Source organism: Aethalodelphis obliquidens, unplaced genomic scaffold, assembly GCF_003676395.1.
Source record: "Aethalodelphis obliquidens isolate GAN/ISIS:26980383/991018 unplaced genomic scaffold, ASM367639v1 scaffold21, whole genome shotgun sequence".
NCBI lineage: Eukaryota > Metazoa > Chordata > Mammalia > Artiodactyla > Delphinidae > Aethalodelphis > Aethalodelphis obliquidens.
Genome location: NW_020837965.1, coordinates 7,010,258 through 7,037,443, shown reverse-complemented (window position 1 = coordinate 7,037,443; position 27,186 = coordinate 7,010,258). Strand labels below are relative to the sequence as shown.

The window sequence follows — 27,186 nt, the reverse complement described above, 5'->3', positions numbered from 1 at the left end:
TTGCATCTATTACTTCCTAGCTTGGTGCAGGTGTGTACCTGCTTGTTATGACCTCTACTTGATCATTTTTTTGGTGGTCTCTTACTATGGAATAAAAAGAGTCCATTTGTCACTATCCTAGGATGTGTGAATTCTTCCACTTAGAAACTTGGGAGAAACATCTTAGAATCTTAGGGCACCAAACAAAGGCTTTGAAACAGCAAAAGTGTTGGATAAGTCACTTAACTCCTCTCAGCCCAGATTTCTTCCTCTGTGAAAGAATTATAATAATTCTTACCCAACTACAATGGCTATTCAGTCAAAGTATGGTATGAAAATAGGTTTCTGAAAATCATAGATTCTGTGGGAAACATTACTTGTTTTTAGGAAGTATCATGCAACAAAACTAATTGTTTTAATTACCAAAACAAAAGCTATTAAATGTTTCTATTCTCTTTATCGTTAGCATAGATTATTTACTGCAGATAATAACCTGTAGTAAAATTTCAATGTTTTCTTTTTATTGTGCACCAGCTAGAAGGCTATAAGTTAAATTATTCTAGACTAAAGTGAATATTGTGAGTATTCAGTTAATAAGAACTGATGCTGTTCAAGGTGGATAGTAGCTCTTATGTGGAAACATTAATTCAGATTTTACTAATTCATTATAAGATCAAGAGTTAGGTGCCAGTTGTAAAAAGACATTAATTGTACAAGCAATATTATGAGTCTATTAAGTATCCTTACATGGAACATAATTGCAATGTGAGTAAAGGCTAGACTTTTACATACTAATTCAAACTGTCCTAGAGTGAAAACGTGTTTCTTTAACTCACATTTTCCACTAAAGTAAATATGCCCTACCCCCTTACTCCAAATGAATAAGATGACTCCTTTTCTGTTTTTCTTGATTGGTAAATCATGCTTGGAGATACCATCTGGAGATGGTTGGGTTTCTGCCAAAGATTTAAATCAGGCTTGCAAAGAGCTACCTGCCTAAGGCAAAAAACCACACTGATTTAATAGGAAAGAACATGCTTTTATTTTGCCATCTGGTAAAGGAAAGTGAAAGCACTTTGAAAAATTTTAATATTTGTTCTACAATGATGGCCTTATAGATAAAAGTATTTCCAAAATATAGTAACTGGGAAAATTGGAGAATCTAATTGCTAAAATCTGCGTGATTATTTATGTCTGATTTGAAGGCACATACAGAGATCTTGATGCTAAAAGCAGATATTTCTGTAAGAGAAGTGAAGGCAAGACAGGGATAGAGAAAGGTAAATAGGTTGGAAACGACCCAGACCTCCTTGTGGGCAGTGTTGAAAGCTCAAGACCTGAGTGGATTGGTTATAATGTGATGGTTATCCCTTTTACTTTTTATTTTTTAAACAGATTTCTACTTGGCAGATTAACCAAAGGCAAGAGAGGCTAATCTGTCTACGTTCTGAGTGCCACTCTCCGCAAGACCCCCATAACAGACCCCAGGCCCAAGTCCACTGTGCTACCAGACCCCCAACCCACCCCACCCCAGGCATTGCTCTGGGGTCTGCCTGAGGCCAGCAGTGTGAAGATGACCAGCACCTTCCTAGCATGACGACCTTGGACCATGTGATCGCTACCCACCAGTCGGAGTGGGTCTCTTTCAATGAGGAGCCGCTCTTTCCTGTCCCTTCTGAGGGTAAGGAGAACTTCCATCGCCTAAGTGAAAAGATTAACAAAGAACCACACCTGCTTGTTATGGCTTCTATTTCATCATTCTTTTGGGGGGGATCTTGATACGGAAAACAGAGCCAGTTTGTCACTTTCTTCAGGTCCAGATTCTTCCACTTAGAAGCCTGGAGGAAACATCTTAGAACCTAGGGCCCCAAACAAGGACCAGGAAACACCAAAAGTATTGGCTGCTTTCTTCCAATGAACATTAACTTCCTATTTCCAAAGTACTTTATGCTCAGTCTTTTCGGTTATTATTCCCAACAGCAATTCAGATGGTCTCAATTTTTAAAGCATAATTGTCAAGAGTGACAGGAGCTGGAGCCAGATCCCTCGGGCTCAAACCCCGGCTCCATTATGGATGAGTGATGTGTCCTTGGGTGGATAATTGATTTAACCTCCCTGGGTGGTGGTTCATCTGTGCAGTACGGGTAATCACAGTACCTACCTCAGGGTGGTTGTGAGGATGAAATGAATTAACATGTAAAGTACTTACAGCAGTGACTGGCACATGGAAAGGGCTCATAATTGTCACCCGTGATCATGATGAAGGTGGCTAGATTGACTTCTGGGGAACTGTGCTCAGGGATGAAGGTCAAGGTGGGATGCGGGAGCTATTTATCACATCAGCTGCTTCTGTTCCACGGCCGCTGCTACTGCCACCTGAAATCGTCCCAGCTTCGTTTACAGCACCTGGAAAGTGTGAGTTTACAGGTGTGCTGTCCAATATGGTAGCCCTGTGGCTCTCGAGTCTTTGAAATGTGGCTCGTCTGAATTGAGATGCGCTATAAATGTGAAATACCCACACTGAACTTCGAGGACCTAGTAAAAGTTAAATGTGTTATTAACAGCTTTTTATCAATTACATGTTGATATTACACATTTTCAGCATGCTGAGATGAAATACGTATTATTAAAAGTAGTTTTGCCTGTTTCTTTTTAGTTTTAAAATGTGGCTACTAGAAAATTTAAAATTCATATATGGCCCACCTTTTACTTTTTTAGGACAGCGCTTATCTAAATAATTACATTCAGGTAGACCTGTTTGTTTGGCTAGTGATGGGAGAAAGGAGTTTCGCATCAGTACTTTTATTTTTTAAACATTTTCATACAGTAAAATTGACCATTTTTGGTCTACAGTTGATGAATTTTAACACACGTATAGATTTGTGTAATCACCACCACAATTGGGATCTAGTTCTGTTATTTAAAAACAAATTTTTGAAGGCTATTAAATGTTCCAGGACCAATGCAGTGATACAAAAGTTAGAGGAAGGGCCTCTGTGCCATATTTAGCTGGTCATTAGTGCAGGGTTTGCACATGGTGGCCCGCAGATGTGTGTTGTTTGGACTGTGCAGAGTTTGAATGTTTTTAGTCCAGACAGAAGCTCTCCTGTTGAGCCACAGTCTCCACCATTCCCCATTGCCTTTCGCTTTTCTAATTTGACCTAGTTCTATCTGTTGCTCGGCCTCTGTAGGAATTTTGTTTGTGACCCCTAAGCACTGGAGTAGATGGTAGGATAAGAATAGTGAACAAGACTCCCAGTCTCAGCCTGCATGGAGACTGCTATGGACATCCTAGGGTATAGTTTTTATACATTTTAAGGTAAACACTCTTTAAGCATAGAGGCAGGTGGGCATGGCTGTTTGTCTGCCCTCACACCCTGTAATGGTGAGTCCTTTGATCACTGCTTGCCTGTCCTTTGTTTTTCCTCCACGAGACAGTTCTGAAGAGTGGCCTTCCTCGCATGATGTGATGGTAGTTTCTGGTATCTGTTTCAGGGGGCACTGAAGAGCACCTCCCAGGACCATCGTCTTCCTCAGACCAGTCCGAGATCTCTTCTGGGGAGAACCGTGTGGTGGATGGAGGCTCTCAGGACCTTTCCCCCTCAGAGCACGATGACTCTTCTGAAAAGATGGGCCTCATCTCTGAAGCGGCCTCCCCTCCCCTGAGCCCTGAGCAGCCTCCACCTGACCTGGCTTCAGCCATCAGCAGCTGGGTTCAGTTTGAAGATGACACACCCTGGGCCAGCACATTACCACCTCATAAAGAAGCAGGTGGGACAGGTAGGACAGGTGGGGGGCTGTGCTCACCAGGGACGCTTTTTCGTGAGAGGTCTGCAGGGCTGCCAGCACTCTGTTTTGTCTGCTCCAGAGCCCTGAAGCACTGGAGGGAGCAGACAGAGATCTCATCTGGCTTAATTCTGTGACACGTTTTTATTAACATAAGCATGTGGAAGGATTTATGTGTTCTGGGCCATTTCCAGCCTTTTACCCTTGCCCTGGCTGTTAATTTCTCTTTGGAAGTATGCATATTTATTCATCTATTATGGACTAGAATTCTATTTACTTAGCACCTAAATTGTATGCTCCTGTGAGTAAAATGAATGTCTCTCAAAGTGTGGACCACCAACCATCTCTAATAGAGTCACCAGTTATACATAGATGTTCTTGTGTCCCAGACCTTTAGAATCCAAATCTTCAGGGGTGGGAACTGTCATTAATGGTCAGTCTCTTACTTTGTGGCATTTAAATGGCCAGAAGCTGCACTGGGAAGCTGAGTGAAGCCAAGGGAATGATTAGTTCCTAGCCTGGTGACCTGGCTACTTATTTTATTGTGCACTGAAGCATACCAAGGGTGATTGGGATAACCTTTGGGACTGTATTAGTTTTCTATTTGCTGCTGTAACAAATTACTACAAACTTAGTGGCTTAACCAACACAACTTTATTATCTTACAATTCTGTAGTTCGGAAGTCCGGCATGGGTGTCACTGAGCTAAAATCAAGGTGTTGGTGGGTCTGCATTCCTTTCAGGAGGCTCTAGGGGAGAATCTGTGTCTTTGCCCTTTCTAGCTTCTAGAGGCTGCCCACATTTCTTGGCATGTGGCCTCTTCCTCAGTCTCCAAAGCCAGCAATGTTGCATCTCTCTGTGCCTTTCTTATATAGGCAAATCTTCCCCTGCCTGACTTCTGCTTTCTTCTTCTGTTTTTTTTTTTTTTTTTTAAATCTGTATTGGAGTATAACTGCTTCACAAGACTGCACTAGCCTCTGTCGCACAACAAAGTGAATCAGCCACATGCACACACATACATCCCCATATCCCCTCCCTCTTGAGCCTCCCTCCCACCCGCCCTATCCCATCCCTCTAGGTCGTCGCAAAGCACGGAGCTGATCTCCCTGTGCTATGCTGCTGCTTGCCACTAGCTATCTATTTTACATTTGGTAGAGTATATATGTCCATGCTACTCTCACTTCACCCCAGCTTCCCCCTCCCCCACTGTGTCCTCAAGTCCATTCTCTATGTCTACATCTTTATTCCTGCCCTGCCTGCCACTAGGTTCATCAGTACCATTTTTTTTTATTCCATATATATGCGTTAACATACGGTATTTGTTTTTCTCTTTCTGACTTACTTCACTCTGTATGACAGACTCTAGGTCCATCCACCTCACTACAGATAACTCAATTTCATTTCGTTTTATGGCTGAGTAATATTCCATTGTATATACAGGCCACATCTTTACCAATTCATCTGTTGATGGACATTTAGGTTGGTTCCATGACCTGGCTATTGTAAATAGTGCTGCAGTGAACATTGTGGTACATGTCTCTTTTTGAATTATGGTTTTCTGAGGGTATATGCCCAGTAGTGGGATTGCTGGGTCATATGGTAGTTCTATTTTTAGTTCTTTAAGGAACCTCCATACTGTTCTCCATAGTGGTTGTATCAATTTACATTCCCACCAGCAGTGCAAGAGGGTTCCCTTTTCTCCATACCTTCTCCAGCATTTATGGTTTGTAGATTTTTTGATAATGGCCATTCTGACTGCTGACTGGTGTGAGGTGATACCTCATTGTAGTTTTTTTTTTGTTTGTTTGTTTTTTTTGCGGTACGCGGGCCTCTCACTGCTGTGGGCTCTCCCGTTGCGGAGCACAGGCTCCGGACGCGCAGGCTCAGCGGCCATGGCTCACGGGCCCAGCCGCTCCGCGGCATGTGGGATCCTCTCGGACTGGGGCACGAACCCGTGTCCCCTGCATCGGCAGGCAGACTCTCAACCACTGCGCCACCAGGGAAGCCCCTCATTGTAGTTTTGATTTGCATTTCTCTGATAATTAGTGATGTTGAGCATCTTTTCACGTGCCTCTTGACCATCTGTATGTCTTCTTTGGTGAAATGTCTATTTCCTCTTCTGTTTTTAAGGACCCTTGTGATTACACTGGGCCCACAAGGATAATCCAGGATAATTTCCCCATCTCAGGGTTTTTAACTGAATCACATCTGCAAAGTCTCTTTTGCCATGTAAAAGGACATATTCACAGGTTCTGGGGATTAGGATGTGGACATCTTTGTAGGGGAGCATTATTTTGTTTACCACAGAGACCTCTTAGCAAAGCCAGGTTGATGTTTTTCTGTTGGTGGGTTAAATGTTTTGCTAGCTTTGATGTTTAAAAACAATTCCTTTGCTTTTCAAACGTGTTTTCAACATCAATAAAAATAATTTTAAGAAAATATAAGGCATAATTCTACTGTATAACAAACGTTTCCATTTTTACATAACAATTTGCACATTGATACACTTTTTCACATTTAAGCGTCAGATTTCTCATGAATTGTTGGTGAGAAAGCCATGACACTCAAAGCAGCATGGATGAAATGACAGGTCCAGACAGGCTTCCCAGTCTGGCTGGAGGGAGGACGTAACATTTACTGAACACCTAACACAGTAAGACAGTGGGCTGGCTAATTAAGCATTTGTGCATTTGAGGGAAAGTTACTGAACACAGGGCAATGAATCAGTACAGAAGTATGCTTGTTTTCAGTAAGTTACATTCATTAAATATTTATTCTCTCAGACACTGTGCTCAGTGCTTTACGTCATCTCATGAACTCTCTACAACGATCATATGAGGAAGGTATATTTAATATTATATTCATATTACACATGAGAAGACTGAGACAGATAGTGGTTTGGGAATTTGCCCACAGTTGTATGCTAGGAAGTGGCAGGAGAGAGCTTTACTACCAGGCAGACTGGCCCCAGGATCTTTGAACAGCCTAGGGATGCTGTGTGTGGTATGTGTGCCTTAATCTTCCCGTTATTGCTATAGTTTCCTCTGCTTCCTCATTCCCCGGAAGCAGGGGAGGCCAGGGATGGGTTGCCCTTAAATGGGCCTGCTTTCAGATCACTGATTATATTCAAGGCATTCAGATTCTTTTACTTATTGTTCATACCTTACCTTTAGTTTCAAAGATCTCCTAATTGCTTAGAACTGTTTATATGACAGATGGATCAATTTGCTTTAATTCTTCACCACTTATTTTTGCAAAACTAACTTTGGAGTTAGTCATAATTATGTTGCCCCCATCTGACTGAGGATTTTAGCTTGTTATTGATAATGGTTTTGAACTTTAATGGTTTTAACCTTTAAATCATTAAAACCTTATCCTTTAAGGCAGTAGTTTTCAAAGTGTGGTCTATAGATCTCTGGAGTTTCCCAAGACCCTCTCAAGGGGTGTGTGGGACCAAAAGTATTTTCATAATAATTCTAAGATTTTTTTGGTCTTTTTTTTACTGTATTGGCATTTGCATTAATGGTGTAAAAGTAATGGCGAGTAAAACTTATGGCCACTGTGTACACATAGTAAAAAAAAAAAAGTCAATTTCACATAATATCCTTCATGAAGTAGTAAAGATTATTAATTTTATTAAATCTGGATTCTTTTTTTTTAAAATAAATTTATTTATTTTATTTATTTCTTTTTGGCTGCGTTGGGTCTTTGTTGCTGCATGCAGGCTTTCTCTAGTTGCGGCGAGCCGGGGCTACTCTTCATTGTGGTGCGCGGGCTTCTCATTGCGGTGGCTTCTCTTGTTGCAGAGCATGCGGGGCTTCGGTAGTTGTGGCTCACAGGCTCTAGAGAGCAGGCTCAGTAGTTGTGGTGCACGGGCTTAGTTGCTCCGCAGCACGTGGGATCCTTCCGGACCAGGGCTCAAACCCGTGTCCCCTGGATTGGCAGGTGGATTCTTAACCACTGTGCCACCAGGGAAGCCCTAAATCTGGATTCTTAAGTACATCTTTTTAATATTTTCTGTGACAAATTGGGAAATATGCATAAAACACTTGTGTTCCATACCAAGATATAATGGTTGTCTTGAAGAAAAATGGCTGTCTTGAAAAAAACTGGGTTTGAAAAATATTTTAATTTAAAAATTAAATTTAAAAATCAAAATTACTTAAAGATTATTTGAGAAAGTCAAAACAATGCAAAAAAAACCCTTGATGAACAAAATATCAGCATTTTAAAGACAAAATTCAACCAATACCTTCATGACTGCCGCCCTGCACCCTAATCCTAGCCCTGGTTCCAGTAAAACTCTATGTACAAAAATAGGTAGCTAGCCTGTGGACCACAGTTTGCTGATTTTATATTTTTTAAATATTGTATTTAAAATGTTATTTGATTACTAAGTTTTTTGGTACCCTTTTAAATTTTGCGCCCAAGGTGAGTGCCTCACTTGCCTCGCCCTAGTGCCAGCCTTGCACTGCGCTAAGGATATGGGATTCATTGATATCACTAGAGAGCAAATCAAGAAATGACAACTTCCAAATGTGTGAAAGCATAATTGTGGCCTGAAAACTGCCCAAACGTTCATTACTAGTTCCATCTGTTTCCACGTATGAACATTTAACTCAGCTCTGTGGAGATGGAGCCCTCTGCTGCAGGAAGAGCCTGTTGGCTGGTTTCCCAGCAGACGTGAGGCCCAATGTGTAGGGTCAGCCCCACCTCAGCAAGTGTTTCTAACCCAGGGACCCAAGAATCATAGAGGACTCTGCAGAGCATCAGGGCGGTAAAGAAAATGGTAATAAATCCAAGGCTTCTATCTCAACTCTCCTGCTGATACCCAACTGCCCATCAAGGAACCCCCCCAAATAAAGGACCGCCGGGTACATCCCTCTTACCCAAACTAGCCTCACCAACTAGGCCAGCTCCCTCATGGGTTTCCTCACACAGACTGTGTTTAACAATAAGGAAGAGTGAGTGGTTGGTAGAGCTAAGGCCAGGTGGTAAGCAGGAGAAACTAGGCTTCAGGTCACTCAACACAGAAAATGCAGGCAGTTCCATCCTGGAGGCTGTTGAGCAGCTCAGATTTTAAAAATTTGAATCCAAAAGATTTGGATACCTGTGCTGTGTCAATGATATCACATATGTTAACTGTAGGCATTACACCAAACTAGCGCAGTGTGGACAGCAAGTATCTTCATGGTGATAGGTACAGCCTGAGGCTTCTTGCAGTCACCGCTCCCTGCTCTATTCTTTGGATAATGCTAAGTTTTCCTGGTGTGGCAGGCCAAATAATGGCCCCCAAAGACATCAGGTCCTAGGCCCCCCGGAACCTGTAAACATTATCTTATTTGTAGAAAGGATCTTTGCAGATTGATTATGTTAAGGATTTTGAGATAGGGAGATAATCCTGGATTATCTGGGTGTGTCCTAAATACAGTCACATATGTAAGAGGGAGATAGAGGGAGAATTTGCCCACACAGAGAAGGCAATGAGAAGACAGAACAGAAAGGGATTTGAAGATGCTGGCCCTGAAGATTGGAGTCATGAGGCCACAGCCAAGGAATGCCAGCAGCCACCAGAAGCTGGAAGATGCAAGGAATGAATTCTCCCCTAGAGCTTCTGGAGGGAGCATTGCCCTGTTGACATCTTAATTTTGGCCCAGTGATTCTGATTTCAGACTTCTGGCTTCCAGAACTAGGAGAGAATAAACTTCTGTTGTTTAAAGCCACTGGCTTGTTGGTATAGCAGCCACAGTTAATATATCACGTCTCCAAAATCTTAAAATGGAACCAGACTGAGAATGAGTCAGTCTGGGCTAGTGGAGCATCTCTAATAGTGCAGGCCATTTACCAAGCAGATGTTCTGTGCTAGCCACTATGCGTCATCTCCAAAGTTTGCAGCCCTTTACAAACTTTTTAAAGTTTACACCACCATGCATGCAGGTGGTGAAGTTCAGCCAGAACAAAGGTTCCATGGAAACTGATTTTCAGCTTCAGCCGTCTTCCCAGTCACATAAGTATCACCCAAACAAACGGACTCTTTCCTATAACGGAGTTACAGTTTCTCAGTTTATTCCCATTTTCCTCACGTTTGTCCTATTTGCTTCTAGCAAATGCCTAGCACCCTCTGGTCAGATGTCTTTGTGTCAGGAGAAAGGGAAAAATGTGTATCTTGGACTCATCCCATGCAGCCTCTCTATGAGTTCCTTTTATGAGAAAATCATCGTGGCCTCAGAGAAATAGGTGGGAAGACGACAAAGGAAGACTGATTAGTGACATTCCTAGTCTGGATTCCTGGAAGCAAAAAGTGGAGCCTTACTCAGCCAGCTTTTTTCATACCTTAACATCCTGGCTTGCAAAGAGAAGTTGGGAAAGAAATGATCACACACACAGGAGTGCCTAGGTAGAGAAATGTTATCTGGGATACTCCTTTCCCCTCCCCCAGTCCCCATTCCTCCACTCCTCCACAGTTTTCTTGACAGAAGAAAAGCAAAACAAAACAAAACACCAAAAAACCCCACAAAATAATTTATCTTTTAAGTTGTGCCACCTAAGAATAAAGTCAAGGGGGCATTGGATTTCAGCCTGGAAGGGGAATGTGCAATTTGCCTTCATTAAAATGCAGGAGGCTGTAGGCATGGGGAGTAAGGGACAAAGAGACTGTCATTAGTGTTAAATCTCTTGTTTTTGTGGCATTAAACGCCAGAAGGTGCACAGGGAACTTAGAGAAGCCAGGGAGTAGCTAGTCCCCACCCTGGTGACCTGGCTACTTTTTATTGTTCACTGACACATACCAAGGGTGACTGGATAGCCAGGAGTAACAGCTAGAGGGGAAAACAACTCCAGAGATGCTTAAATCCATCAAGGGAACAACTTTCTTTTGGACTTCAACTAGGGCAGGGTTTGGAGTGAATAAGTGCCCTCATGGTTGGTCTGGGAAAAAAGGAGCTACCTGATCTCCCTCAGAAAAATATGAATAAAATCAGTTGAGTGACAGAGCCTTTCTATAACTACATATACAGGAAAGAGAGCTGCCACCAGTTCTTTGGACCTGAGGATACTAGGAATGAGAGAGCATATAAAATCATGCCTTTTGATTCTTTTGTAAAAATTGTTTCTTCCATTAAGACCCCTGAAATTTGGTGAAGGCCAAATGTGGAATTCACATATCTGACTTAACAGGACCACTTTGGCTCAGGCTGTGTTGATAAATATCCTCTTTTGAAAGATTTTTATTAGAATCTTAACTGTCAAACACTTAAACTTTGGACTTAAATTAGCACAAGAATACTGTTCACACCTCCAGTTTGAAGATGCTGTGTGAACGATCTGGGTTACATGGTGAAAAATGTCAAAAAACTTAACTGAAAACTTGTTTGCCAAACTCTGAACTAAGTGCACAGATATTCTGTTAAACCATGAGCAGAACCAAAGTTTTTTGTTTCTTTTTTTTTTTTAAACCTTATGGTGGATCTGTTCAAATCAAAATTGAATCTTTATATTGTTCTCTTAAAGAAAGATTTTTGAGAACGAACCTAAACCCAAGTGTGTTTTGTTCACATTGGGTCCTTTAGCAATAGTGTTTCTGAGGTTGCCTCGTTGCACAAAGCTTTCCTAACTTAGTATTTTGTCTGCTCTGACTTTAAAATTCTACCGTGCACCAGGAAGAATGTAGTAGTTAGCTTCCCTGTCACCTAAAATCTTTACAAAGATTATCTCAGACCCAAGGCTGATTTCACAGATGTGCATTTTACAAGTGTATGGGTGTGCTTAGAATATGTTTGCAAATGCATGCAAATTGACTGACAGAGCAAAGGTCATCCCCAAATTAAAACAAACAAAAAAAAATTAAGGCACTATTATCAACATGAGGCTTCCTGTTCACTCATCATGTTATGCGCTGACCTTCTTCCAGGGCCGTGGCAGTTTTGTGGCAAGGCCAAGGCTGAATTGGACCCATTATGCAGATACTGCAGGATATGCATAATTACAAACATAAAAAAAATTTGATTTCCGGAACATTTGTCCCACAGCCCAAGCAAAACACTAGTATTCGCTTGTCCTTCAAATGTCTTCCCTCACAACTTGGACTGAGGCCTTCCCATTGTGTCTGGGGAAGCTAATTATTTGGGACCAGAGAAAGAGCCACTTGTTTGGGGGAGGACCAGAGATGCCGTCAGCCATTTAAGAGGGAGGCAGGGGTGACAGCTGAGAGACTTAATCCTGACGAAGACTAGTCCATTGGTTAATTTCTGTTATGTTTTTCATTCTGGCCACTGGGGGCGGGTGGGTGAGTGGTGGATGGGGATGGGATAAGATCCCAGCCATTTGGTGAATACAGAGACCAGACGCCCTGCATTTGACATGCATATATATTTCTCTCCTCAACAGAGGAGGTCTTATTTTCTTTTAATACCTTAAATTATTCTTCTCTGCCTTTAAATGTAATTAATGACCTTTCTGGAATCCATCTCAGACCATGATGCACTCAGGAATGAATTTAACAGAGCCCTTCTTCCTCAGGGGTCTGCCACCTCTCTGCCCCTCTCCACTGAGCTCCACTCTGCTCCAATTGTCACCTCTCCTGCTGTTCCCCAAAGTGCGTTTCTGCTCTTACTGTCCCCTCAGCCTTTAAAGCTCTTCCCCTACATTTTCACTCAGAGCTCTGCTCAGCGTCACCTCCGTTCACCAACTCCCTGCTTTTTCTTTTTTTTAGATAGATAGATAGATAAATATTTAAAAAAATAAAAATAAAAATGAACTTGTATCCCTTCTGGGTGGGAAGTGTCCCTTTTTGATGGAACAGGGAGTTTCTCTGTGTTCTGGGTGAGACTGGGTGCTCTGGGAGCAGTGTTTCGGGGGGTCCCTCCTCAGACAACGTTCAGGGCCCAGCTGCCCTTGGGGAGGGGGTAGCTGAGCTATCGAAAACCCCCCACTCACCCCATTTTCAACTAGAGCTGTTCCAGCCATGCTTGTTTCACATGTTGGACGTCTTACATGATTTCGTTTGAAGAAAGAAATATTTGGGGTTTAAGAAAAAGGCAGAGAGAGAGCTGGAAAGCCACTCACCTGAGGAAGAAGCACTAGGCTAGGAATCAGGAAGCCTGGTTTCTCTGCTTTTTCTGGCTTTATGTGTCTTTACAGCCCATGTCTCTACCTGAAATTAGGTTGTATGCTCATTTGTTTACTGTCTCTCTTCCCCACTAGAGGAAAGGGACTTCGTCTCTCTCACTTACTCTTTATCCCAGAATACGGTGCATGGACCTTAGTAGGTGCTCACTTTGATTTATTGGATTAATGAAGGAAAAGGTGAAAGATGTACATGAAATCTAAAGCAGAAACATTATTGTTTATGTGGGCAGTGAGCGGCTAGTAGAACTTGAAGGATGGCTTCCTCAGTGAAGTGAATTTTTTTTTTTTTAATAAGCAAACTATAACAGCCTCTTCTCCATCATGCCTTTCTCTTATCAGCTGGTTGTTATCATCAGTTTTTGATTTTCCACTGTTATGCGCATAGTGTATGTATAAACATACCACATACATATACGTAGATACAGACACACACATGTAACATGTACTCATACACATACATTTACATATATGCACATATAACATGTACACTTACATATATACGCATACAACATATACGCCTAACATAACATATACATATTTTATTAAAACTCCAGAATTCTCCTCTTCCAGAGAATATGCTAGCTCACCCAGGGAGCCGTGTGGCCTATCTCACCCTCACCCTCAGTGTGGGACACAAAACACAATAAGCTGCCCAAGCATGCATTAATTAACTGGTTCATTCATGCAAAGAATATTTAGGTGCTGGGAATGCAATTATGAGAAAGTTGGACACCGTCCCTGTTCTCCCCAAGCTGAAGTTAATCCAGCGGTCGGGCAATCTGTTACCCATGAAGCCTTCTGGGGTGAGCAGGTGCTCTTCTGAGCCAGTCCTGGGGCAGCTGCTTTGTATTGCCAGCTATGAAGTAGCGTGAAAGCCACAAACGAAGAGTCGAATTAGATCTATTTTGTATTCATGGATGGACATGTTTACGGCATTGGAAAAATCACTTAGCCCTAGTGAGTAAACATCCAAGTATAAATAAAGGACATGACATCAAAATGTATATAAGTATTTGAAGTTTTAGTCTACCCAGGATTCCAAAGCATAAAAAGAGAGAACAGTATTTGCTGTATTGTTTCAGCTGACAACTTGTAAGTTTATTATTTATTCAATCAATGGCGCTTTGAGCCCCCACTATTTACCAGTCACTGTTCAAGGCACCGGGGATACAGTGGGATATTCCTGCCTCATGGAGCATCCATTCTGCTGGGGAAGCCACACCAGAAACACGATCACGAAGTAGATGCAATGTAAGTGTGTTAGATAATGTAAGTGGGAAGAAGAGAAAAATGAGGCAAAGAAAGGGAATAGGGTGAGGGAGGATGTGAAATTTTACAGAAGGTCAGGGCATGACTCTCTGAGCAGTAACTTTTGAGCAAAGACTTGAGGGGAGTGAGGAGTGAGCCTTGCAGAAATCAGGGAAGGAGCCTTCTAGGAGGAAGGAACAGCAAGTGACGGGACTCTGGGGAGGTGGCCGTGTTCGTGGGATGTGATTGGAGTGGAGTGAATTAGGGAGAAGTTCGAGAAGAAGATGAGACAGAGAAATTGAGGGGTCTCAGACCACGTAGGTCCTTGAAAACACAATGAGGACATTCTCACCTTTACTGTGGGTGAGATGGGAAGCTGTGGGAGGGTGTTGAGCCAGAGGTGTGGTGTGATCCCACTAGGCTTGCACAGATAATTCTATTAAGACTGTGTGGCTGCTATGTTGAGAGCGGACTGAGAGGACAGGAGACCAGGGGACAGCCACTGTGATGATCCAGGAGAGGATGGTATCTTGGACCAGGGTGGTAGCTTGAAGATGGTGGGAAGTGATTGGATTCCAGGTATATTTTGAAGGTAGGACTAACAGAAGCTGGGATGGACCAAATGTAAGAAGAATCAAGGTTTCATTCTGAACATCTGAAAGGGTGAAGGAGCTGGTGTGGAAGGGATAGTAGGAACTTAGTTTCTGACTTGTAAAGTTAGAGATCTACGTCAAGATTTCAAGTAGATTTGGACATAAGTTTATGTCTGGAAGTAATAACGACCACTTAACCCTTTTTGAGTACTTCCTTTGTGCCAAGCATTTTTCCAAGTGCTCTGTCAGTATTAGCCTAATCCCTTTATGAGACGGGCACTGTTTTCAGCTCCATTTTACAGGTGAAAACACAGAAGAACAGATGTATTAAGTAACTTGTCCCAGGCTACAGGGCTGAATGTGAACCAGGCAGTCTGGATCCAGAGTCCCTGTGCACAACCTCATAGGAAAGGAGAGAAGGCAGATTTCTGTCTGTTTTTCACTTTATTCCTTGAGGGGTGGGTGCGGCTCTGAAGCATCGTGATGATAGCAACCTGCTGTTCCACCGGCCAGGCTGTCGGAGGTCTGGTCCCTGGGAGAAGAGTCAGCTCCAGACCCAGTACTTTCTCTCACCGTTCAACTGATCTTGTGGCCTGAGGATAGTCAATTCAGAACCTAAGTAAAATGATTTATCCAAGATTTCTAAGCTGATAAATAAAGTGTATGAGACCAAATGAGAACAGTTTGTAGGATGTAGGGACTTTGCCTCTCCCAGCTGCGTTATTCTTAGTTTCTCTTTCAAGGGAAACTTTGGAGTTTTATCTAAGAAATGTAAAGAGCTAATGTGAAAATACAAATAGTTAAAATAGCTTCCTTTCTTGAATAATTAGTCTTTTGATATGTGGTCTTAATAAGCTTTATTATCTACCAAATAAACACAAAGGAACATATTTAAAATGTGTATTAAATTAAAAGGACGACAGTACAACCCACCACCCAGTTTAATAAATAGAACACTGTCATCACCCAGAAGCTGCATATTTCCCTGCTGATCGTGACATCCTTTTTCCAGACATCCTCTTCCCTCCCTCCTCTGTCACCCACTTCCTGGGTTTTGTGATAACTGCTTTACTTCTTTTTTAAAAAATATTTATTTATTTGGTTGCACCTGGTCTTAGTTGCAGCAAGCAGGCTCCTTAGTTGTGGCATGCGAACTCTTAGTTGCAGCATGCATGTGGGATCTAGTTCCCTCACCAGGGATTGAACTGGGGCTCCCTGCATTGGGAGTGAGGAATCTTAACCACTGTGCCACCAGGGAAGTCCCTGCTTTACTTTTCTTAACAGCTTTCCTACCTACATATGCATCGAGAATGACATAAGTGAATTCCCTGTTTTTGAACCTTATGTAAGTGGAGTAATACTGCATGTATTATTCTGTGGCTTGCTCCTTTTACACAACATTATTTGTGAGATTTTTCCATGTTATTACCTGTAGATATAGTTCCTTTAGTGTTTATTGCAATGTATTCCTTCTTAGTAATATTCCACAATTCATTTACCCATTCTATGAGCGATGGCTATTAGAGTTATTTCTACTTTTCCGCAATTAAGAACGTGCTTCTGGGCTTCCCTGGTGGCGCAGTGGTTGAGAGTCCACCTGCCGATGCAGGGGACACGGGTTCGTGCCCCGGTCCGGGAAGATCCCACATGCCGCGGAGCGGCTGGGCCCGTGAGCCATGGCTGCTGAGCCTGCGCGTCCGGAGCCTGTGTTCCGCAACTGGAGAGGCCACAACAGTGAGAGGCCCGCGTACCGCAAAAAAAAACAAAAAACAAAAAACACGAACGTGCTTCTATGAGCATACTTTTTGTCTTTTCTATGAGCATTCCTATCCTGGTGAACAAGTGCAAGTGATTCTCTTGTATAAAAAAAAAGTTGGAGGGGAATTGCTATACTGCAGAGTGTGTTTATTTTCCACTTTCTCGGATAACTTTAACATCAACTCTTTTACTACAGTGGTTCCAGTTTACTCTTCTACCAGCCACATGTGAAAGATGCTGCGGCTCCACTTCCCCGCCTGCACTGGGATAGTCATGTTGTACTATTTTTGTCACAGGGAGGCAGGGAGAGAGGGAAGGGGGAAGAGTAACGGTATCTCATGTGGTTTTAATCTGCATTTCCTAGATTACTAATGAGGTTGAGTTTCTTTTTATTTTCCTTTTCTTTACTTTTTTTTTCATTTAGATTTTTTCTTTCATAAAATGCCTAGTGGCATATTTTTTTGTTGAGGGTATTTTCCTTTTTCTTGCTGATTTCTAGGAGTTCCTTGTGGATATGATGTGTGGCAGATATTATCTCCTACCATGTGGGTGGTCTTTTGACTCTTCGTGGTGCCTTTTAGTGAAAAGTTCTTAATTTTAATTATATGAAATTTGTTTATTTTTCTTGTATGCTTGGTACTTTCTTTGTCTTGGTAAAGGAAATCTTTCCCTACCCCAAAGTCATGACCATATTAAGCTATATGCCTTCTAAAATGCATCTTATGTAGCCTTTCACACTTTGACAGTCAGTCCACTTAGAACTGATTTTTCTGTATGGTGTGAAGTAGGAGTCTAATTTCGTTTTTTTCCATATAGTAGTATTTTCCCAATATTATTTCTGTTGTTTTATTTATTTTAATATATATTTACAAATATATTTATATTATTAAACATTTGATTTCATTCATATCTAAATAGTGTATTCTGCTTAATATGAGGAAAAAACCATGCTAGGATTGTGATTGAGAGGCAAAACTCTATAATCCAATTTAGGGAGAATTAACATCTTTACCTCATTAATTCTTTCAGTCCCTAAATATGGTATATCTCTCCATCTAATAAGGTCTTCCCTATGGTCTGTTAATACACTTTACAAATATCTCCTCTGGGGCCTTGCCTATCTTCTGTTAAATTTATTACTATATATGCTTCATATTTTTTGTTGTTGTTATAGATGCTCTCTTGTTTTCTTGCTGGTTAAAGACTTTTAAAACTTTTAATACTTTTGCTTTGCAAAAGACCCTGTTAAGAAAATAAGGAGGCACTCATGTATGCTGGTGGGAATGTAAAATGGTGCTGGTGGGAATGTAAAATGGTACAACTTTGGAAAACAGTTTGGTAGGTTCTTATAAAACTAAACATGCAATTACCATGTAACTCAGCAGTTGTACTCTTGGGCATTTATCCCAGTGAAATGGAAACTTATGTTCATACAAAAACCTGTACATGAATGTTCATAGACCTTTATTTATAATAGCCAAGAACTGGAAACAGCCCAGATGTCCTTTAGCAGGTGAATGGTGAAACTAACTGTAGTACATCCATACTATGGAATACTGCTCAGCAGTTAAAAGGAATGAAGTATTGATATGTTCAGCAACGTCAGTGAATGTCAAAGGCGTTATGCTGCGTGATAAAAGCCAATTGTAACAGGTTACGTACTGCATGATTCCATTTATAAAGCATTCTCGAAATGACAAAATTATAGAAATGAAAAACAAATTAGTGGTTGCCAGGGGTTTAGGAACAGGGCATGAGGGGAAGAGGTGGGATTGAATATAAAAGGGCAACAGGCAGGATCCTTGTGGTGGTGGAGCTGTTGTGTATCTTGACTGTAGTGTGGATACATAAACCTACACGTTGATAACATTACATAGAAATAAATACAACACAGACACGTACCATGTGTAAAACTGGGGAATAGGAATAAGACTGGTAATCTTATTTTCTCTTTGCTAGCTCTTAAGATCTTCTGTATGTCTTTGGTCTCGCTGTCGAAAACTCAGCCTCTGTGCACCAGTGCCAAATCGAATTTCGGAAACAGAGTTTGGGGTGAAGTAGAAAAGAATAGCTTTATTGCTTTTCCAGGCAAAGGGGGACACAGTGGGCTTGTGCCCCTCAAAAACTGTGTGTCCCAACCTGGGGGGATTTGGTGACGACTTACAGCAATGATTCAAGGGCAGGGCTGCTGATAAGAATCAGGGTGTGCGCAGGGCCTGCACCCCTTTAATCTGGTCTCAGGTGGTCTCTTGAAGAGTTTCTCTGGTTCCTTTAATTGGAAATGAAGAATGCTAAGTCTTCCATTTGTTGGGGGGTTTAGTTCTGTAAAGAGCTCAAAGATATGTTTATGTGTATCCCTGCCCCAAGGCTGCACTACTGTTTCTGGACTGTTCCTCCCTTGTCTCTGCAACCCCTCCCTTCCCTGATTAGCAACCATTCGAATCTGCCCTGCGGAACTCAGGGAAGGTCATGGAGGCTGGAATCTATTCCCTACAAACAGGAAATGGGGGACACTGAAAGGCTTCTGTGCCCAGGAGCCCCATAGGGTCCTGCTTGGTTTCAGTCTTATATAGTTATTTTTTTGTTTTTTTTGTTTTTGCGGTTCGCGGGCCTCTCACTGTTGTGGCCTCTCCCATTGCGGAGCACAGGCTCCAGAAGCGCAGGCTCCGGATGCGCAGGCTCAGCGGCCATGGTTCCGCGGCATGTAGGATCTTCCCGGACCGGGGCACAAACCCGTGTCCCCTGCATTGGCAGGCGGACTCTCAACCACTGCGCCACCAGGGAAGCCCCAGTCTTATATAGTTTTGATATCTACTTATGGAGTTATTTTTGGTTACCCTCCTTGAGATACTTTGTGATTTTTTAATCTGACAAATAAAATCTTTCATAAATTCTGGGAAATTCTCAGCCAGCATTTTTTCAGATATTGCCTTCATTCTCTCTCTCTTCTCTTTAGGAACTCAGATTAGATGTCTGTGGGACCTTCTCACTCTACCCTCTTTCCACTATCAAAGTGGAAATACTTCGACCAGGTTCTCAGACTGGAAGTTTTTCTGGCCACACAAGTAGTTTTAGCTGCAAACCCCTATATGGGACAGCTTGTGGTTATAAAATCTCAGATTTTTCCCCCCTCTATCTTGCACCCTTAGCATGGGGTTACTAGTGGGGGTTATTCCTAATTTACCCTTTAACTGAGCCCTTTGAGAATTCTAGCCTTAGGCACCAGATCTTCTGTTAGATTTTCCATCTTGGGTAAGTCCTAGGTTTTTTTCCCTTTGCCTTGTCAGGGAGGAAGAAATTTTCCTCTACCCTTCTAGGTTCTTCAGACTGGTCTAAGAATTAAATTAACATGAGACAGATTAACGGGAGAAAATCAAACGATTTTGATTAATGACACGTATACATGGGAGAGACCCAGAAAAACTGAGTAATTCGTCTTAATGGCTGAAGCCCTCATCTTATATACCATCCTTAGCTAAAGACGAAAGAGGATGTTGAGGGTGGTGAGAGTCTTTGGTGGGAGATGACCAGGAAAAGCAGAGTAAACAAGGCTGATTATGATGCAGATTTAAGTCCAAACCTTCTCCACTGATAAGAATTTCTGGAGATTTGGTCATCTTCCTCTTGGTATGAGGTACAGCATGAGGGACAAACCCTTACAAATAAGATTTCCCTTACAAATGGAAATTTTTTTTACAAAAGGGTAACTCTAACTTGGTTTTCAGAGTACTTCTCATGTCTGCTGTTTCTTAGAAAATGATCAGTTTAAGACAATTAATATGCCACAGAGACATATTTTAGGGTGGCAAATTCTGTTCCCCTACACCTTCTTCACAAGAGATTGAAAAAATTCAAACTTAGGAGTCTCCCTGGTTTGTACAAAATCCTCAGGGTATAAAAATCAGGCTGTGTGCTCTGCTTACCATTTCTGGGTTCCAGCTTTCACTCGGCCTCTGATAACTCTTTACTTTCTTGCTTACCCTGTAATGTATTGTAAATATTGTTGTTAACATTTTACCTAATATTTTACTTTTATTTCCATAATAGTTAAGTGTCTAATCCATGATACTGTAGGAAATGGCAATCCTGTGATAAGCTTTTACAAGTTCAGCTTTGGTTTTTTAAAAAATTGTTTATTATTATTATTATTGGCTGTGCTATGCAGCTTGCACAATCTTAGTTCCCCGACTAGGGATCAAAGCCAGGACCCAGTAGTGAAAGCACTGAGTCCTAACCACTGGACTCCCAGGGAATTCCCTTTGCTTTTGTTTTTTTTCTTGGTTGTTTCGTCTTTTTATTTTCAGTGTTTTGATTTTTTTCCCTATGTTTGTGTGGGAATTTTATTTTAACAGTCTGTATTTAATATAGAATATCTGTGTATAGACTGTTATGGACATAACCAACAAATCCTTACTGAGCGCCTACTTTACACCAGGCACTAGTCTAGAAATGGGGATTTGAAGGGGAGGAACAATAATTTTTCCTCTACCCTTCTAGGTTCTTAGCTGAGAAGCCCCTGTGATAAAAAATTAACAAGAGAAAAACAAGTTTTTTTTTTTTAACGTCTTTATTGGAATATAATTGCTTTTCCATGGTGTGTTAGTTTCTGCTGCATAACAAAGTGAATCAGCTATACATATACATATATCCCCACATCTCCTCCGTCTTGCATCTCCCTCCCATCCTTCCTATCCCACCCCTCTAGATGGTCACAAAGCACCGAGCTGATCTCCCTGTGCTATGTGGCTGCTTCCCACTAGCTATCTGTTTTACATTTGGGAGTGTATATATGTCCATGCCACTCTCTCACTTTCTCCCAGCTTACCTTTCCCACTCCCTGTGGCCTCAAGTCCATTCTCTACGTCTGCATCTTTATTCCTGTCCTGCCCCTATGTTCTTCAGAACCTTTTTTTTTTTTAGATTCCATATGTATGTGTTAGCGTACAGTATTTGTTTTTCTCTGTCTGACTTACTTCACTCTGTATGACAGACTCTAGGTCCATCTACCTCACTACAAATAACTCAATTTTGTTTCTTTTTATGGCTGAGTAATATTCCATTGTATATATGTGCCACATCTTTATCCATTCATCTGTCGATGGACACTTAGGTTGCTTCCATGTCCTGGCTTTGTAAATAGTGCTGCAGTGAACATTGTGGTATATGACTTTTTTTGAATTATGGTCTTCTAAGGGTATATGCTCAGTAGTGTGATTGCTGGGTCATATGGTAGTTCTATTTTTAGTTTTTTAAGGAACCTCCATACTGTCCTCCATAGTGTCTGTGTCAATTTACATTCCCATCAACAGTGCAAGAGGGTTCCCTTTTCTCCACACCCTCACCAGCATTTATTTGTAGATTTTTTGACGATGGCCATTTTGACTGGTATGAGGTGATACCTCACTGTAGTTTTGATTTGCATTTCTCTAATGATGAGTGGAGTTGAGCATCCTTTCACGTGTTTGTTGGCAATGTGTACATCTTCTTTGGAGAAATGTCTATTTAGCTCTTCTGCCCACTTTTCGATTGGGTTGTTTGTTTCTTTGATATTGAGCTGCATGAGCTGCTTGTAAATTTTGGAGAGTAATCCTTTGTCAGTTGCTTCAGTTGCAAATATTTTCTCCCATTCTGAGGGTTGTCTTTTCGTCTTCTTTATGTTTTCCTTTGCTGTGCAAAAACTTTAAGTTTCATAGGTCCCATTTGTTTATTTTTCTTTTTATTTCCATTTCTCTACAAGGTGGGTCAAAAAGGATCTTGCTGTGATTTATGTCATAGAATGTTCTGCCTCTGTTTTCCTCTAAGAGTTTTATAGTGTTTGGCCTTAAATTTAGGTCTTTAATCCATTTTGAGTTTATTTTTGTGTGTGGTGTTAGGGAGTGTTCTAATTTCATTCTTTTACATGTAGCTGTCCAGTTTTTCCCAACACCACTTATTGAAGAGACTGTCTTTTCTCCATTGTATATTCTTGCCTCCTTTATCAAAAATAAAGTGACCATATGTGTGTGGGTTTATCTCTGGGCTTTCTGTCCTGTTCCATTGATCTATATTTCTGTTTTTGGGCCAGTACCATACTATCTTGATTACTGTAGCTTTGTAGTATAGTCTGAAGTCTGGGAGCCTGGTTCCTCCAGCTCCATTTTTCTTTCCCAAGATAGCTTTGGCTATTCGGGGTCTTTTGTGTTTCCATACAAATTGTGAAATTTTTTTGTTCTAGTTCTGTGAAAAGTGCCATTGGTAGTTTGATAGGGATTGTGTTGAATCTGTAGATTGCTTTGGGTAGAAGAGTCATTTTCACAGTGTTGATTCTTCCAATCCAAGAACATGGTATATGTCTCCATCTGTTTGTATCATCTTTAATTTCTTTCATCAGTGTCTTATAGTTTTCTGTATACAGGTCTTTTGTCTCCCTAGGTAGGTTTATTCCTAGGTATTTTATTCTTTTTGTTGCAGTGATAAGTGGGAGTGTTTCCTTAATTTCTCTTTCAGATTTTTCATCATTAGTTTATAGGAATGCAAGAGATTTCTGTGCATTAATTTTGTATCCTGCTACTTTACCAAATTCATTGATTAGCTCTAGTAATTTTCTGGTAGCATCTTTAGGGTTCTCTATGTATAGTATCATATCATCTGCAAAACAGTGACACCTCTTGTTTTCTGATTTGGATTACTTTTATTTGTATTTCTTCTCTGATTGCTCTGGCTAAAACTTCCAAGTTATGTTGAATAATAGTGGTGAGAGTGGACAGCCTTGTCTTGTTCATGATCTTAGAGGAAATGGTTTCAGTTTTTCACCATTGAGAATGATGGTGGCTGTGGGTTTGTCATATATGGCTTTTATTATGTTGAGGTAAGTTCCCTCTATGCCTACTTTCTGGAGGGTTTTTATCATAAATGGATGTTGAATTTTGTCAAAAGCTTTTTCTGCATCTATTGAGATGATCATACGGTTTTTCTCCTTTGATTTATTAATATGGTGTATCACATTGATTGGTTTGCATATGTTGAAGAATCCTTGCATTCCTGGGATAAACCCCACTTGATCATGGTGTATGATCCTTTTAATGTGCTGTTGGATTCTGTTTGCTAGTATTTTGTTGAGGATTTTTGCATCTATGTTCATCAGTGCTATCGGCCAGTAGTTTTCTTTGTGGCATCTTTGTCTGGTTTTGGTATCAGCATGATGGTGGCCTTGTAGAATGAGTTTGGGAGTGTTCCTCCCTCTGTTATATTTTGGAAGAGTTTGAGAAGGATAGGTGTTAGCTCTTCTCTAAATGTTTGATAGAATTCGTCGTTGACGTCATCTGGTCCTGGGCTTTTGTTTGTTGGAAGATTTTTAATCACAGTCTCAATTTTAGTGCTTGTGATTGGTCTGTTTATATTTTCTATTTCTTCCTGTTTCAGTCTTGGAAGGTTGTGCTTTTCTAAGAATTTGTCCATTTCTTCCAGGTTGTCCATTTTATTGGCATATAGTTGCTTGTAGTAATCTCTCGTGATCGTTTGTATTTCTGCAGTGTCAGTTGTTACTTCTCCTTTTTCATTTCTAATTCTACTGATTTGAATAGTCTCTCTTTTTTTCTTGATGAGTCTGGCTAATGGTTTATCAATTTTGTTTATCTTCTCAAAGAACCAGCTTTTAATTTTATTGACATTTGCTACTTTTCCCTTCATTTCTTTCTGATCTGATCTTTATGATTTCTTTCCTTCTTCTAACTTTGGGGTTTTTTGTTCTTCTTTCTCTAATTGCTTTAGGTGTAAGGTTAGGTTGTTTATTTGAGATGTTTCTTGTTTCTTGAGGTAGGATTATATTGCTATAAACTTCCCTCTTAGAACTGCTTTTGCTGCATCCCATAGGTTTTGGGTCATCATATTTTCATTGTCATTTGTTTCTAGGTATTTTTTGATTTCCTCTTTGAATTCTTCAGTGATCTCTTGGTTATTTAGTAGTGTATTGTTTAGCCTCCATGTGTTTGTATTTTTTACAGATTTTTTTCCAGTAAATGATATCTAGTCTCTTAGCGTTGTGGTTGGAAAAGATACTTGATATGATTTCAGTTTTCTTAAGTTTACCAAGGCTTGATTTGTGACCCAAGATATGATCTATCCTGGAGAATGTTCCATGAGCACTTGAGAAGAAAGTGTATTCTGTTGATTTTGGATGGAATGTCCTGTTAATATCCATTAAGTCCATCTTGTTTAATGTATTATTTAAAGCTTGTGTTTCCTTATTTATTTTCATTTTGGATGATCTGTCCATTGGTGAAAGTGGGGTGTTAAAGTCCCCTAGTATGATTGTGTTACTGTTGATTTCCCCTTTTATGGCTATTAGCATTTGCCTTATGTATTGAGGTGCTCCTATGTTGGGTGCGTAAATATTTATAATTGTTCTATGTTCTTCTTGGGTTGATCCCTTGATCATTATGTAGTGTCCTTCTTTGTCTCTTGTAGTAGTCTTTATTTTAAAGTCTATTTTGGGGCTTCCCTGGTGGTGCTGTGGTTGAGTGTCCGCCTGCCGATGCAGGGGACACGGGTTCGTGCCCTGGTCCGGGAAGATCCCTCATGCCGCGCAGTGGCTGGGTCTGCGCATCCGGAGCCTGTGCTCTGCAACGGGAGAGGCCACAACAGTGAGAGGCCCGCGTACCGCAAAAACAAAAACAAAAATAAAGTCTATTTTGTCTGATATGAGAATTGCTACTCCAGCTTTCTTTTGATTTCCGTTTGCATGCAATAACTTTTTCCATCCCCTCACTTTCAGTCTGTGTGTGTCCCTAGGTCTGAAGTGGGTCTCTTGTAGACAGCATATGTATGGGTCTTGTTTTTATATCCATTCAGCCAGTTTATGTCTTTTGGTTGGAGCATTTAAGCCAATGTAAGTAAATAGCTACATTTAAGGTAGCTTTTGATATGCATGTTCCTATTACCATTTTCTTAATTGTTTTGGGTTTGTTATTGTAGGTCTTTTCCTTCTCTTGTGTTTCCTACCTAGAGAAGTTCCTTTAGCATTTGCTGTAAAGCTGGCTTGGTGGTGCTGAATTCTCTTCGCTTTTGCTTGTCTGTAAAGGTTTTAATTTCTCTGTTGAATCTGAATGAGATCCTTGCTGGGTAGAGTAATTTTGGTTGTAAGTTTTCCCCTTTTATCACTTTAAATATGTCCTGCCACTCCCTTCTGGCTTGCACAGTTTCTGCTGGAAGATCAGCTGCTAACCTTATGGTGATTCCCTTGTATGTTGTTTGTTGTTTTTCCTTTGCTGCTTTTAATATTTTTTCTTTGTATTTTAATTTTTGATAGTTTGATTAATATGTGTGTTGGCCTGTTTCTCCTTGGATTTATCCTGTATGGGACTCTCTGTGCTTCCTGGACTTGATTGACTATTTATTTTACTGTATTAGGGAAGTTTTCAACTATAATCTCTTCAAATATTTTCTCAGTTCCTTTCTTTTTCTCTTCTTCTTCTGGGACTGCTATAATTCAAATGTTGGTGCATTTAATGTTGTCCCAGAGGTCTCTGAGACTGTCCTCAATTCTTTTCATTGTTTATTCTGCTCTGTGGTAGTTATTTCCACTATTATATCTTCTAGGTCATTTATCCGTTATTCCCCTATTGATTCCTTCTAGAGAATTTTTAATTTCATTTATTGTGTTGTTCATCGTTGTTTGTTTCCTCGTTAGTTCTTCTAGGTCCTTGTTAAACATTTCTTGTATTTTTTCCATTTTATATCCAAGATTTTGGATCATCTTTACTATCATTACTCTGAATTCTTTTTCAGTTAGACTGCCTATTTCCTCTTCATTTGTTAGGTCTGGTTTTTTTTTTTTTTTTTTTTTTTTTTTTTGTGGTACGCGGGCCTTTCACTGTTGTGGCCTCTTCCGTTGCAGAGCACAGGCTCCGGACGCGCAAGCTCAGTGGCCGTGGCTCACGGGGCCAGCTGCTCCGCGGCACGTGAGATCTTCCCGAACCGGGGCACGAACCCGTTCTCCTGCATCGGCAGGTGGACTCTCGACCACTGTGCCACCAGGGAAGCCCCTGGTGGGTTTTTACCTTACTCCTTCCTCTGCTGTGTGTTTCTCTGTCTTCTCATTTTGCTTAACTTACTGTGTTTGGGGTCTCCTTTTCGCAGGCTGCAGGTTTGTAGTTCCCATTGTTTTTGGTGTCTGCTCCCAGTGGGTGAGGTTGGTTCAGTGGGTTGTGTAGGATTCCTGGTGGAGGGGACTCGTGCCTGTGTTCTGGTGGATGAGGCTGGATCTTGTCTTTCTGGTGGGCAGGACCGCATCCATTGGTGTGTTTTGGGGTGTCTGTGACCTTATGATTTTAGGCAGCCTCTCTGCTAATGGGTGTGGTTGTGTTCCTGTCTTGCTAGTTGGTTGGCATAGGGTGTCCAGCACTGTAGCTTGCTGGTCATTGAGTGAAGTTGGGTCTTAGCGTTGAGATGGAGATCTCTGGGAGAGCTTTCCCTGTTTGATATTATGTGAAGCCAGGAGGTCTCTGGTGGACTACTGTCCTGAACTCGGCTGTCCCACTTCAGCGGCACAGGCCTGACACCCAGCTGGAGCACCAAGACCCTGTCTGCCACACTGCTGCCTGCAGTCCCAAGTCCCTGGGACGTAGCTCTGAACAGCTCCCCAGAAGTTTAATAAACATGTATACTCCTATATACATAGGAGGTACCCAGAAAAAAAATGAATAACTCCCTGAAATGG

At 41.2% G+C, this 27,186-nt stretch overlaps 1 protein-coding gene across 5 annotated transcripts in view; it reads left to right on the top strand.

Annotated features, from left to right (window-relative positions):
* Window positions 1–27,186, top strand: part of STON2 (stonin 2) — a 142,771-nt gene that overhangs the window by 32,897 nt on the left and 82,688 nt on the right. For 4 of the 5 annotated variants that reach the window (XR_003435596.1, XM_027120222.1, XM_027120224.1 and 1 more), the window contains exons 2-3: window positions 1,375–1,660; window positions 3,475–3,759. Coding sequence is in view for 4 of the 5 variants with exons in the window: in XM_027120222.1 (XP_026976023.1) it covers window positions 1,573–1,660; window positions 3,475–3,759 (373 nt within the window). In the remaining variant the exon portion in view is untranslated. The remainder of the gene's footprint in view (window positions 1–1,374; window positions 1,661–3,474; window positions 3,760–27,186) is intronic. The other variant, XM_027120225.1, reaches the window with a different exon arrangement.